Genomic DNA, 15,890 nt, shown 5'->3' on the forward strand with positions numbered 1-15,890 from the left:
TTTAATAAGTTTCAAAAAAATAAGAATAATTTTCTCATTTATACATGATCATTATATTTCAAAATAAGAATTATATTATATATTTTTTGTAGTAAAATTAGACTCAATTTTTAGTTCGTCGAAAGTGAAAGTGGTTGAAAGATGATTTGTATTTATCATTATACACAATGTTATATTAAAGTTAACAAAAATAAAAATCTTATGCATTTTGAATTCCCTCAAAAGCAATTAAATAAATATAAATTAATGCATGAAATATCGATTAAATTCCAATTAGGTTTAATAATAAATAAAAAAGGAAAGCTTGAGCTCTTCATAAAGAAAATAATTTTGATAAAAACTGGAGTATGTGTAATATCACACAATTGTTTATTCTAAATCAATTATCATGTATTCTGGTGATTCGCTCGTACTACTAATAGAGCTAGTCTGTGGTTTCTTAGGCGATGAAATACCACTAGCTGGTTTCTTTGTACTTTGAGTCGGCGTGTTATCTTCATCATCATCATCACTATCCGATATCAAATCAATAATAACAGCGCGCTTCTTCTCTTTTGGTGCTGGAGTAGTAGGATTACTTTCATCTAAATAAATAAAATATTACATTACTTGCAATACTAATTATTCAACAAAAATATTTCAAGTAACTTGAATTAAATTTGAGAAATCTCAAATTTAATAATTAATAAATCTTTTTAGCTTTTCGTTCACAAGATATTTGTTAGCTCTCTAAAATTTGTGTTATTATTATACACTATCTTATATATTATCTTATATATTTTCTCTTACCTAAATCCACAGTGTCTACATCAATTTTATTATCCCGCGAATCGGCTGGTGCTTTTGTTTCAGTTTTCTCCTTATCTTTCTCTTTCTTCAACACTAAGTTCTCCCACGAACCGTCTTGTAACAACTGAATCTCATTTACATCTGGCAGTAACTTATTTGAATTAAGAACTTCCTGGAAATATCCGTCGATCACGAGAGTATCATAGAGCGCTGGCTTGTCACAAACCGGACAATTCCAAGTAGGCTTCCGTTCGTTCATTTGAAGAAACAAAGAAGCATCGAAACATTGCAAATGTGAACACGTTGATGCGCGACACGGCGTACACATCCTCATCTTTCCTAAAGGACAAGCTAATGATACTCTTAACGACGTAGTAGCTATTTCGCTATCTGCATCTTCATTTAATTTCTCCTTAACTGTAAAATAATTTATAATTATTTTCGTGGTAATAATTCTTTTATCTAGCAATTCTAATAATGTTTATAATCGTAAATTGCTTACTTAATCCTCTAGTATAATCAGATTGCCTTGGGCCTCTGTTTTTTAATCTAGTGAGTAATTCTGCACTGGTTAATTTTCTAACGAGATACACCGCGATTGCGTATCGTCTACCATAATCAGCCGACCATGTAACGCGGATTTCGTTTCCGACTGTAGGAGACAGCTTTACCAAAGGACTGATATTGACAGGACGTGGTGGTCTCTTCGGTTCTACACTTGGTTTATTAGTAGGTATAGGATTCTGAAAAAAATGTACAACTCTTGACATTATTTTCTATAAATGATTTATCAGATTGTTTAAATATTACTCAAAAAAAGATTTAATATTTTACATTTTTGCATTTAATATTATAGCATTTATATGTAGAAATTTGAAAGACATGTATAAATTTAACTTACAGGTAAGGGACATAGTTTTCCATTAACTTTTACTCCAATATTTGGCGGAAAATAATCTTCCTGCTCGCATGATGTTTCTTGTAAACAGAATCGCATTTGTACCTAAATGAAACATAAATTGTACCTGACCTTGATAAAAACATAAAAAGATACTACTAAATATATCTTAAATTTTTATGCACACATTCTTTTTTTTCAACATTTTAAAGAATATATTTCACATGCGAAGTTATCAACATACCTGTACAACATAATCCATTTTACTACCAGCACGACAGTCGCGAGAACTGGCAATATCAGTTGCTTGTTGCGGAGTCAAATGAAATAAGAATGTATTTTCTTGTATTCTCATAGATCCTTGTGGCATTAAACTAGAAGGTTTCAATAATTCGCCTAATAAGTCGAAAAATGGAAGTTTTTTCAGTCTAACATCTGGATGAACCGGATATTGGCTCGTAGGTTGTATTTGTAATGGTGTTGGTATGACTTTAGTGGGGTACGGATATGGATTATATCCTGTATTTGCAGTACGCTGAAAAAAAAATTAAAAATATTTTTCTAATATATTCTGTAATCTATTATTTCAATAATTCACACACACACACGCACACGTACACAACGCACGATGAAGAATTATAACATCTACTATCTATTTTTATTCTTTATCATTCACATAAATTATATATTAAAAATTATTAATTAAAATCAAAAAAGTTATTATGTTGAATTATAATGTTAATAACATAAAAGAAAAATAAATAAAATTAGGTATATAAATTTAAAATAAATTTAATTACTAATTAATCGAAAAATTTATTAAAAAAATATTTAATAAGTTAAGCACTTAGAAAAGTTTGAAATTTCTCCCGACTGCTCTTGTAAAATATGCAATTATAGTATAAAGTAATTCATCTCTCTTTATTGAACTATAAAATCTTAATCCTTTCTATAAAAAAAATCTTCATATAGCGCTATATACATGATGAGAAGTTTGAATAAATAATAAAGTATTCATGTTTTAAAATATACTTTATTTAATAATTCTAATTATATATAATTATATTAATACTTATATGGATGAATATTATTTCAAACTTTTCTAAGCTTTTAACTCTTCTTATATTTATTATTTTTTTCATTAATCTTATTTTAAAAATGACTTCTTTTATTTGCTTTTTATGTATTACATTTTATTAATATTATTATATTTTTACATAATAACTTCTTTGGATGTTTTAATTACATAATTTTTTATTACATTACATAATTTTAAAATTTATTCATCTTTTAATTTTTTATTTTTGGTTTTTATATTTTTTATTGTTACATGTACTTTTTTATTTTAATTAAATTAAATTTTAAATTATTGTTGGCAGCAGTCGGGAGTTTTTTCAAAAAAACTTTTATTTCAATTTTTTTAAAAGCTACATATTTTTTTACCGTATTATTGCATAAATTATGTAACAATTGCTTTCTTGCTATGTCTGATGTCTGTTCGTTGCTTGATGTAGAATTACTTGCTGTTGATTCTTGTTTTCTATTTCGACTGCGTATTGAGTTTTTTGTTGCTTTACTTTTTCGTCCAATATCTGGTTTTTTTCTCCTCCTTTTTCGTGATACCTGAAAAAGACTTAATATATACAATATCAAACTAATTTCATATATAAATAATTGTATTATATATAAGTATATAAATAATAAAACATTTTATAATTTGTAAAATATAAAAAAGTGCACTTAAACAAAAAAGAAATTACACAATAAGAAAAACAAAGACAAAAAGATGTAAAAGAAATAAATGTATATTGTTAAATTTATTGAGGCTCATTCCATGCCAATTTTGCATATTTCTATTTACATCATTCTTCTTAACTGTATGATATAAATTTCTTGATTTATCTTTTATCCTTTATTTTTTATTGTGGCTATAATCTTAATGCATTTTTTTAATTATTAAATCCATTAATATTAATTCAATTGGTTCCTGTTTGATGTCTTCACAAATAGTAAGATGGAACACTGCTGCCAGTATGCAGATTAAGAGTGTGGCACTTCTGCCAATATATATATGAGTAGACAATATTATTCTCCTTTGTCTTCATGTTTCTTCATTCTTCTACACATGTGCACAAGTTTTAAAATTACTATTATTATTATTATTATTATTATTATATAATACATGATATACATATATTATATAATAAAAAATATAAGTCATTATATACTTACATTTTACTATGCAACTTCAATACATCTTGTTTCAAATATAAATAAATAAATGAATATATATGTATGTATGTGTGTGTGTGTGTGTATAATATTTTGAATGTGTGTATGGGCATATACGTTAAATAAATATACAATTACATATATATAAAATATATGCAGAATATTATACTCCATATATATGCATTTTTTATACATAAACAGAAAATATATAAGAGAAAGAGAAATGTATATGGATATAATATTCCACATATGTTTACATTATATATTCAATAATATAACATATATTATATATTAATTTCATTATATGTTTAATTATATAATTATTTATATACAATAAAATTATATACGCATTTTATATATATATATATATATATATATATATATATATATATATAATGTGTGTGTGTGTGTGTGTGTGTATAATGTGCTTATATAATTTTATTGTATATAAATAATTATCATTAAATAAATAATATTATATAGAGATAGAGAAATAGACTCACCTGTTAAAAAATATTTATACTTTCTTGAAATGTCCATAGGTAATTTTAACACTTCTTTCTAACACTTTAATTAATTATAACACTTAATTGTAACACTTTTTAACACGATAACATGTATGTATATACAAATGTACATACAAATATTGCATACAATGATGATATGACATACAAATTATGCCTAACATATTATATTGTTTGCTACTTCAAAATGTCTTACAAATCCAACTATGTTAAAATTTCTTATATGATTGCTTACAACAATCTCATTGGTGAATCAATTTGCTTCTTAAATTCATTCAGCAACCAATGAGAAAATGTATAGATGAAAAAGATTGTTTTTCCGTTTCTAAATGGAATAAATAATAATAATTACATATGTTCAACATATTAAGCTTGATTAATAAGAAAGTTATGAATAAAAAATTGATATCAAATGTTGGATTTACCGAAAGTTAAATAATAACTGGAAATTAAATATCCAACCTCGATAAAATATATACTCTCTCTGTTTTTTGCCAACCAATGGTTAACAGCACTTAGAAATAAAATAATGTTTAATTTTTCACGCGTAATAATATGCATGTAAAGTGCTCACCTGCGGTGTTACATTGGTATAACCACTTGTCGGATATACTGGATTGGTCCTAGGTGCTTGAGGCATAGATGCTTGATGAGCCGGAGGTAGCTCTTTTCCAGCAGAAACAGATGCCTGTTGCTGTTGTTGTTGACTAATCGCTTGTCTTAAAATATATATATTTTTGTTTAAATATTATTATTTTTAAGCATATATACAAAATATGCATCAAGTTATATATTTAATTATTGAAATTATGTATTTACCTTGTCGAATAATAATTTCTGTTATGCATATTTTGGTCAATTTGTGACTCGGTGGAATTACCAGTTTGACTATACATTTGATGCGCTGCCATTTGATCAGCTCTGTGGAAAATATTTCTTTTCAGATTTAAGATGACAAAAATGAGCTTTGAATAAAAATGTACCCTCCCTCAATATAGCAATCAATCTTTTCTCATCTTACTTATTGCATCAATTTTATAAAAACAACTGAGGCGATGATATATACATAACTTGAAGACTAATCGGATATTTTCTACAGACACTTCACTGAGACAGTTTAGATATTTAGACTTTCACTTACTGTATTGTCTTATATAATTCACGTATCTTTAATCGAATAGCTGGATGCGATCTTAAGCGTAATAATTCCAACGCACGCCCTTGTAATTCGTTCTTCCTGCCAGATTTATTTCTACCAGCAAAACCAAGAAGCATCTGAAGCTCAGACACTCGAAAACTTAATACCATACTCTGTAATGAAAACATTGCCGTATATATCCCATCAATGAAGTCTCGAGGATAATCTTTGTATAGATAATGAATCAAAGGAACTATATACATGATGCATATAAAAAAAATATTACTACCTATCAAAACATAGTGCTTCTCTAACAAAGATTCTGGCAGTGCGACATTGCGAGGAGGAATTATTTTCTTCCATTTAAAAGAACCCCAATCGCACAGAGATACATAATCCCATTGCAACATTCGATTCATTTACTTGAATACATTTATAAAGTCAATCGCCAGTGTCACATGGATGACATGGCAACACGTGATATTTCGATCAACTGCGGTCCGTCAGTCGCCACGGTGCGAAATGAAATCCCCGGAAAGTGACAGATCCTCTCAATCCACCGATGCATCGATCGCGGGAGCGCAACGTCGGGACGAACAATAACAGCGGAGTTTCGGAGCAGGACGATCGAGTGTTAGGTTACCCATGTAGATTTTCACGAACGAGAGAGCCAGCGATCGCTCGCATTCTCATCGCGCGATCTGCGGGAAGGGGTAGTGCGACGCTGCGATTTACCAATAATGTTCGTCCGCTCCGCACGGTTGATCCAGCCCGATGCGCCGTGTAATAATCCCACACCGTGTAGATAGCCGAACCGTGCGATAACGCTAGGAAGCACGAGCGCGCCAACGAAACCGAATCGAACCGACAACGCGTCGACGACGTCGGGGACGTCGCGATCCGCTTTCGATCTTCACTCGAACGCGGCAAACCGCTACCTTATTACGCCCGTACGTGTCTCGCCACGTGAAGATCGCTCGCCACGGTGCGACATTCGACCCGGAAATGAACGTGACAATAGGCGATGCGACGCGACACGACGCGACGCGACGCGATGCGACCCGATACGAATAATTCGTGCGCGACGCTCGTTGTTTACAACGCGCACTCACTCACCTCCAGTTCCTCGGAATCCGCCATCTTCCTGGCCGACTTTTTTCCCGCAGCCGTTTTGTCGATTAGTTATTTCAACGCTCGGGGCTAAAGCAGATATGTGCACGCGTGATCGCCGCCGCCGCCGAGTCGTTACGCCCGCCGGCCTCCCCTCGCATCCGCTCTCTTACTCACGTTTCTCGCTCTCTCCCTCGCTCTCTTTCTCTTTTACTCCTCTCTCTCTCTCTCTCTCGCGAATCGTGCAACGCTTCTCTTCCGCGAGAATATCGCGACGATACGAAAAGTTGTATTTTTTTTGTTCGCTAGCCGGTAATACCTCAAATGGTGATGTATCTCATAATAGAAAAAAACAACAAATTCAAAACGATAGTCGCGCGCGACGACACGCGACGAGTATTGACATTTGACACTTGCCGTTTGAAAAGGGTAATTTTCCAAAATGGCGCTGATGTTCCGTGTATATAGTATATATATTTTTGTATGTATATGTACATTGTATATTTAGTCCGAAGAAAGAAAACATTGCGCTCTTGTCCTATCTGACACAGGATTGTATGAAGAGTAAAGAAAACAATCCTATATCTCGCCCCTCGTAATCCAACCTACACATACGAGACATTTGACGTTACAACATCTGATTCGACACGTGAATATTCAAATGGCGTCGCGTGTCTAGATATTCGTGCATCGTGATTATGTGAAACCGGAAGTTGTGATCGCAAATTTATATATATAAGGAGAAGCGATCGCTAGAAGCATCTTGTTTTTTTTCTTTTTTTTTTTAATATCTCTGTCTTTCAATTTTGTCGTCAGCTGTCACATAAAAATGTTCGCTTTTTTATAGTTGCCTTCATTTTGACGTTGTAAGTGATAAAAGCATTTAATTGAGAATTAGAATAAAGAAATCTTTGCACCTATTGGTTAATCCAACAAATGCTTTCAGCATTTACAAAGCGTCAGATTGACCAATCGGTGCGAAAATTTCTTTATCCTGATTGGTCATTCAAGTGAGAGAAAGAGCGACCGAGATAGTTGGTTGTGTAGTATCTTCCTCTCACTCTAGTTTGCTCTTTCTCCAACCATTTTATATAATTACACTTTTTTCACTCAATTAAAGGATTCTACTATATAAACATATCAAACACATTTATTTTTCTCATTAATATGAAGCAATAAATATATTCTTCTTAAATTTAATCAGAAAAACTAAATAAAAATGTATGTAACTAATAGATAAGATATATTATAATTGAAGAATATTTTTTACTTTACATATCACATATCCTTCCCGGTATCGCACATCCACTTTGAACTTATAAACAATAGGAGACATATATTTTTTCTAGATCAATCCAGATTTACGATGCAATAAAGAATAAAACTAATCAAAATACAACTGAGAAATATAATTGATGAACATTTTTAATTTATTTTGCACATGTCAAACATCGAATATGCTTTAGACTTACAAGCCTTATCTGTAGTTATCTAATAACGAAATCTCCAGCAAATAATAACAAAATCCTTAATTGTTTTTCATTGTATCGAAGTTTTATCTCTTTCTGTATCTTATTTCTCACACCATCTTCCAATTTTATTTCCTGTTTGATCAAAACGACATTTTATATGATAAAATATTTTATGTTCCCCAATAACGATAGTTTATATATAGTGTGAGAGATGTATAATATAATTCAATATCTTACTATTTTTTTTGCATTTTTGATCGATATGAAGATTTTTTGAATCTATCTTATGTTACCTTCTATACATATGCATAATGCCCCCGAAAATTTTTTCTCCTTTCACATTCGCAAAATTTTACATATTTTACTTGTTCATATTTTTCTTTTACACACAAAGGTCCATATTCTGAATCCTCTTTTATTGATAATAGTGTCTTTAAAAGTGGCTTATAAGCCTTCTGATTGGCTGTAAGCCACTTTTAGAGGCACTTTTATCGATAAAAGAGGATTCAGAATATGGACCAAAGTTTTTACTTGATATATAAAAAAATTTAAATGCACATTTTGAAAAAAAAAAGACATCAGCTTATTCTATAATACGTATTAACATCACATATTAATTAATAGCAAACGTTCTCTTTAAGATTCTCAATAAAACAATTCATCAAAACTAAAGATATATTTATAATTGTAATTACTTTTACACACCTTGTTTGACATTCACAATTCTTCGAATTATCAGAAAAATAACTTATCGTTGATCGAATCGCGATTCTATCTTCAAATCATATCTTGTTTACTACTCTCTCTATTACAAGAGTTTTATTTGAGACGCACTTGACTTTATAATTTCAATATCTTCAAATCTTATTTTTTTATCAAATTTTAATTTTATTTTTGGAAAACAAAAAGAACATTTTGTGCTCATATATATATATACAGGGTGGCCCATTTTAATCCATCCAGTCGAATATCTCGAAAACCAAGCCCGGGAAAGAAAAATGTTTCAGACAAAAGTTGTTTGGTGTCGAGGAGGCCATAAGATGGTACCATTGGTTTGACCTTGAAGAGTCACGTGAAGGTCACTTCAATTTCTTTAAATGGAACACCCTATATATTTTTGCACATTCTTGTAGCTTATCTCGAGAGCTTTCCAAAACACTATAATTAAGTACCTTTTCGTTAAGTAGTTTTTAAGTTATGAGGCTTGAAATAATTTCTTAATTTTACATAAACCGTAAAATATCTAATAAAATATTCATTTTTCGAATATCTTACCTTAATACTTTTATGTACAAAATAATGAGAGGAATCAATTGGTGTAAAGAAGAAACATAGTTGTTTTTAAGAGAAAATATGGAATTGTTAATTGCAAATTACATATTTTTTCTTCAAAACAACTATGTGTTTTCTTTACACCAATTGATTCCTCTCATTATTTTGTACGTAAAAGTATTAAGGTAAGATAATCGAAAAATGAATATTTTACAAGATATTTTACGGTTTATGTAAAATTAAGAAATTATTTCAAGCCTCATAACTCAAAAAGTACTTAACGAAAAGGTACTTAATTATAGTGTTTTGGAAAGCCCTCGAGGTCAGCTACAAGAATATGTAATAAAAAATAGGGGGTGCCATTTAAAAAAATTGAAGTGACCTTCACGTGACCTTCAAATGACTCTTCAAGGTCAAACCAATGGTACCATCTTATGGCCCCCTCGAAATCAAACAACTTTTGTCTGAAACATTTTTCTCTCCCGGGCTTGGTTTTTGAGATATTCGACTGGATGGATTAAAATGGGCCACCCTGTGTATATATATATATATATATGTCAATCAAATGCATCATACCTACTTCAGGCTTGAAAATGTTGTTTGTACATTTTCTTGGACTTTTACTGAAATTGCTATTTTGAATATGATTCTATAATTTACATTAATTAGAGATTTATAACTGTTTCAATCAAAATAATTTACTTTGGTTTGTTAATTTTGTTATTTTGAATTGATTACAGTATGTAATCCTAGCTTACGCAAATTTTAAAACGCAATTTGTCATATATTTATAAATCAATAATTATTATTAATAAAATACGTCTTAATCCTTTTTATTTTATCTTCTTCTAGAAAAGATATTAAGGAAAAGAAAAGAGAGAAAAATTAAACTCAATATTCATATATAAAATTAAATTTCTCAATATTCTATATGGATCACATATATATATAAATCTTATCTTATCATATTTTATATAAATCACACACATTTCATCTCATTAATAATTTGCTAATACATATTTAGCAAATTTAAGCGATTAATAGAGCATCGGATGGCTCGAATTACATTGGGAAATAGAAAAGACGCTTTGTAGATAATAAGGGAAATGAATCGTTTGACAAAAAGTTAAGAGATAGAATCATAAAAACTATTGATATTATGATTAGAGATAGACTGTCACGAATCATGCAATAATTGTTAAGAAATGAGATAGAAAACTGATGTCGGTATGATTTCTTATATCGGTTTTTTGTTTGACTGATGAATAGCGGGACTCTTCTCCTGATAAGTTTTATATCACTGCATCTCGGGGAATCGAAATACTCCTTGTATATATGAAGTATTCGCAAATTAACGAATGTATTTAGAAACAAAGTGATAAATTTTCGCAATGATTGGAAATTGGATGATTGGTGGAGAGAGGTGATAATTTTAATATTAATAAATTTTTAATTTAAAATCTTTTATATTTGTATACATCTGTGATTTATAATCTGTGATAATAATAATATAAAACTCCGTAATACATATTCACTACAGCATTACAATTACATATATATATGCATAATGACATACTTTTGCTACAGATTAAGTGAGAATTTTTTAATCCTTACATAAATCTTATATCTGAATTGAAAGTTTAACCATTTATATATCCATAATATGGTATCAGAGGATCGATTTGATAATAAAATTTTAGGAAACAATCTTATTGTTAGATTATATATATACACATCAGATTTATTAAAATATCTTAGCAAAAAAAAAATAATACATTCCTACAATATGGTAACACATTTCTAATAAGCATTACAATTAATTCTTCGTACTATATTTTCGTTACTATACTTTTAGCTTCTCTTCTTACTCTTCAAAATTGATAGTTATTTAGTTAACCAGTCGTCCCAGGTATTTTGACATTTGGGAATCACTTTTTTCGCTTCTTCGCATACCTGATTCACGTAATCAAAATATTTGCCCCAAGCGCAAATCTGTAGTTGCTTCTTGTCCTCTATGCACTCGTAATACAATCTGCAGTCACATTCGTGACGCCATAATGTGGGGACACCTTCTGGACAATCGCCAGGTTCTCCGCCTGGTTCTCCAGGTGTTGGTGTAGGTGTAGGTGTAGGTGTAGATATAGAGTTGCATTCATCAGCTTCTCCCTTTATACATTTCTGTTCTGTCGGGCTAAAATGTTGACCTTTCTTACACTCCTTAATGATCCAATCTTTATTTGTGCATGCGTAATATTTTTCACAGTAACACTCGTGTTTCTTCTTTTCGCCCTTAGTACACGTTTTGCTATCTTCTGGACAAGTGCCTTCTACGCATTGCGACGAATCTGTATCAAAGTAGTATCCTTCCTCACACACTTGCAAGGCCTTCAGACCGTCTTTACATAAGTAGTATTTATTACATTGGCATTCGTGATTGATAAGGTCACCGTCTTCACATTCGGTTCCTACTGCCTTGCAATTTCTCCCTGGAACGCAAGTTTTTTTATCCTTGTCAAAAAATTGTCCGAGCGGACATTCGCGCAGAGCCATTTGTTTCTTTTTGCATTCGTAAAATTTAGTACATTGGCACTCGTGCGGAAGTAGATCGCCATTGTTAACACATCCGGTTTCGTCGTCATCCCCACCATTGTCGTCACCATTGTCGTCACCATTGTCGCACTCCGAGTTTTCGGGCTTAACGCAACCTTGCCATTTGTTACTAAAGTATAAGCCGTTCTTACAGGTTTTCAAGATCTTTTCTTGATTTTTACATTCGTAATAGTGACTGCAATCCTCTTCGTAATATATCAATTTCGGCGGGCAAGGGTCTGCCGCCGGACATTCGTTCTTTGCTTCAAAAGTAGAAGATTCATTTCCGGCGATCACATATGCAGCGGCCTGAGATGCCAGGAAGACAATGGCGATTAAGTATATTTCTGTGCCGAACAAAAAATATTGGGATCAAATTGACTGTTACAAGTGAAAAAATCTATTATTTACATATAAAATTCGGATTCGTGCAAAAAAAAATCTTGAGAAGTATCTCAATTAATTTTTTATAATCTTATTCCAGAAATTCGTTAAGCATGCTCACCCTTCATCGCCTGTCACTTGCTTTACTCGTTCTTGAAAAGAAGAGAATATCGTATCGTATATAAATATATCCTATTAACACTTCACTGTGATTCGTTTATACATAACTGTCCGAATTAAGGCGTATCCGCTTTTATAAATATGCATGGCGTTATCGCAAAATACAAGGACAGATTATCATATCTGTTAAAAAAGATTAGCAGAACTGTACTTATTTTTTATGGAACCCTAAATACATTTTCTCGAATTCTCATATAAGTTTGCATAGGTTCACAGAAAAAGACTATCATGTGTATTTAATAAAGATATAATAAAATATTTATTTTTGAATTAATAATAATAAATGTAACACGTTTCATACACAAATAAATTATTAATTTAAAAAATTTGTATAAATATTTTATAAAAGAATTACAATTTATACAAACATTTTCATATAACATAATATTTAAAAAAATATTTTCTTTATTTCCTTTATTGATTTGTACAATAATATAATTCATTTAAATCGCAAACTTTACTATAATTTTGTGATTTATCGAAATTTTTGAACATGCAAGACATTCATCTAACATCTAGTAGCATACAACTAATGCTTATAAAATATGTACGCTCTTGATTGAAAATGTATTCTTTTTTAGAAGAAAGGATTATCAGTCATATTACACCGAAAAAGATATATTGCACAATAAGCAATCTTTTCGTAATAATCATAAATTGATGAAGTTTATGAAACATGAGGAAAGGAAAATTGAAATTATATTCATATCTTATTTCATCCTCTGTTCTTATTAAATTCTCATTAAATTTGATTTCAATCAAAACAAGAGAAAGAATATTATTATATATATTCATCGTAATTAAAAAATATAAATAATACATATATTAATTTTATATTAATTTTCGTATTCAAATGAATTTTGATTTAAAATAATCGCGATAAAATATTTTATCATTAACTCCTTTTAGATACGGTAAATCCATAATGTGAAATAATTCGCAATTGTTCATTTATCGAAGTATTCATTGGCTCATGGCCGATGACAAAAGATGATAATAGTAGAAAGATTAAAGTATTAATTCGTGATTCCGGTTATAATATCATATCTATGGAGAAATCACAATTATACACAATTATGTGTATCGAAAAAGTAGAGACTTTTTAAATGAAATATTCGTACGTAAATAGTTTCTAGTTCTTTTCAGTTCATTTTATTTTTTAATTCTTATGATAAAGCAACATAAGATTTTTGCTAAATAGCATTAAATAGACGATTTTAAGATTTGTTAAAATCAAAACTTTATTAGATAAATTTGTTAAAAATATTTCAACTTGTAGCAGATTATTTATTTATTACTTGTTAGATTTATTTTTTGTTAAATTTGTAATAAATTCGCTTGTTAGATTCGTAACAAATTTATTTTCATTTATAATTGTTAAAAAACTTATCATTACAGACAAAGATAAATTCATCATATGTATATAATTACCGAGAAAATTTTCAGAGATATGTATGATATTGAAACTTTTATTTCAAAAAAGAAAAAGAAAAAATGACGAATATTTCTTTAATATATTGTATTTTTCTTTGGCTTAAATTATATATACATAGGAATATACTATAGAAAAAAAATATTGTTATTATAAGCATATTATTTCTTATCGAAACTTATTCTATCAATAAAGTATTTTATCAATAAGGAGTTGCTAAAGTCCAAATTTGATAAATAATCTTTTGATATCAAAGTGAAAACCTTGAGATTTTATTTTGGCGATATCTCGATTGTTACGATATTATCAAGAATATAATGTGCATTGATATAATAACCGATAAATATTAGAAAAGATTAAGTGTTTAGCAAAAATAATTAATAAAATAAAATTAATTAACTCATTAAAAAAAATATATATATATTTTTTATATAAATATATACAATATATATTTTTAATGCATTATACATTTTCTGAATTTTTTAAATAATGTAATATTTGATAAACTTGATTAAATTCGTTTTAGTCACAAATTAAATGCTTCCTCATCTCGCTGAATAAAACAAAGAGAAAGACAGAAAATAGAAAAAGACAGGCAGTGAAATCTTTATTGCCTAAGTTGATTGTATTTAAGCGTTGCCATCAATTAATCATCATCATTAAGAACTACAGTAGCGTGATCAGTTATGGATAAGAATAAGAAATCACGTATGTAGCGAACAATGGATGGTTTATACTGAATTGATTTTGTATAATCAACCTATCGACGATGTTTGATTGATTGTTAAGTTATCATTTAACATTATCTTGCTATACAAAAATAAAATATCTCATAAAACGGATATATGTATTTTTCGCTCAACTGCAAATTTATGTTAACATATATTTATATACAAAATACGAAAAGATTGATAAAAAGAATATCTTTACATCAAAAAAATAATGGTAATTATTAAATTTTAGAAATAGCATCAAACTAAATACAGTGATATTCTGATGATTTTATACATGTACGATTAGCATGTTTGATTAATATATAAATTAATATTTTTTTATCTTTAAACTTAATTTAAAATTTAAATTTAATATATATTTTGTTAAAAAATGAATCATACTATAAGATGACTAATCACGTAATCTGTTATACAAGTCATTATCTCAATGACTAATGAAGATAACTAAAAAATTTTTGATAATGATTTAAGGTAAGAAAGAATGAATAATTTGTGATATAAGATTTTGTTTAAAAGAGTAAAAATAAATTTTTTAAAGTTCTTAAAATTTTAAAGTTTTTGAGCTTCTTTTATTGAACAATATATGTTCTTTTTTTAATGAAACTGTATAGGAAATGTCCGAATAAGTAAAAACATGTCGTTTAAAAATTGCGCAATAAAAGTAAAATAAATAAATAGTTTATGAAAAAAATTAATTCTAATACATCTGCGTAAGCAAGAATAAGAGAAAAAATTCTTATACAATTTTTCTTTTCTTTCTCTCTTTCTTTCATTTTCTCTTATTTTCTTTTATTTTCTATCTTGTCTTAATGGATAAAGCATAGAAAAACATACACATATATATTATATAAATGTTATTAATAATATATATTTTTTCTTATTCGATATTAAATTTTATTTTGCTTATATGCAGAATTTAACCCTAGACGTAGAAAATAAAAAAAAATTGACCAAGTAAAAAAAAATTTGACGTAGGCAATAAAAAATAAAAAATTTTCTACGGTTTATAATTTTGAGATTTATATTAAGAGAGAGACAAAGCTACTCTTGACTTATAGCTATCTCTCTCGAATCGTATTTCAAGCGCCAATGCGTCTTACAATTATCAAAATTCAACATTTGTACTTTTAAATATA

General features: G+C 29.0%; 2 protein-coding genes across 5 annotated transcripts; both read right to left on the reverse strand.

Moving 5' to 3' along the window:
- Positions 1-346: 346 nt before the first annotated feature.
- Positions 347-7,109, reverse strand: Su(var)2-10 (E3 SUMO-protein ligase Su(var)2-10). 4 transcript variants are annotated; one of them, XM_083099397.1, is made up of 10 exons: positions 6,698-7,108; positions 5,585-5,754; positions 5,263-5,364; positions 5,018-5,162; positions 3,131-3,310; positions 1,932-2,222; positions 1,691-1,792; positions 1,292-1,532; positions 790-1,206; positions 347-584 (listed from the first exon to the last, which is right to left on the reverse strand). In XM_083099397.1, exons 1-10 carry the CDS (start codon positions 6,719-6,721, stop codon positions 370-372), a joined length of 1,887 nt encoding a protein of 628 aa, XP_082955523.1. In that variant the 5' UTR covers positions 6,722-7,108; the 3' UTR covers positions 347-369. The 4 variants fall into 4 exon arrangements, with proteins under 4 accessions (XP_082955523.1, XP_082955524.1, XP_082955527.1 ...); XM_083099398.1 differs by lacking the exon at positions 6,698-7,108 and adding an exon at positions 5,871-6,691; XM_083099401.1 differs by lacking the exon at positions 5,585-5,754 and having other exon boundaries at positions 6,698-7,109.
- Positions 7,110-11,144: 4,035 nt separating this feature from the next.
- Positions 11,145-12,662, reverse strand: LOC145971580 (peritrophin-48-like). Its single transcript, XM_083099415.1, has 2 exons — positions 12,530-12,662; positions 11,145-12,371 (listed from the first exon to the last, which is right to left on the reverse strand). The coding sequence occupies exons 1-2, from the start codon at positions 12,534-12,536 to the stop codon at positions 11,320-11,322; spliced, it is 1,059 nt and encodes a 352-aa protein (XP_082955541.1). The 5' UTR covers positions 12,537-12,662; the 3' UTR covers positions 11,145-11,319.
- Positions 12,663-15,890: the final 3,228 nt, after the last annotated feature.

Source organism: Camponotus vicinus, unplaced genomic scaffold, assembly GCF_025532165.1.
Source record: "Camponotus vicinus isolate PSW18456_S1 unplaced genomic scaffold, iyCamVici1.0 SCAF_5, whole genome shotgun sequence".
Taxonomy (NCBI): domain Eukaryota; kingdom Metazoa; phylum Arthropoda; class Insecta; order Hymenoptera; family Formicidae; genus Camponotus; species Camponotus vicinus.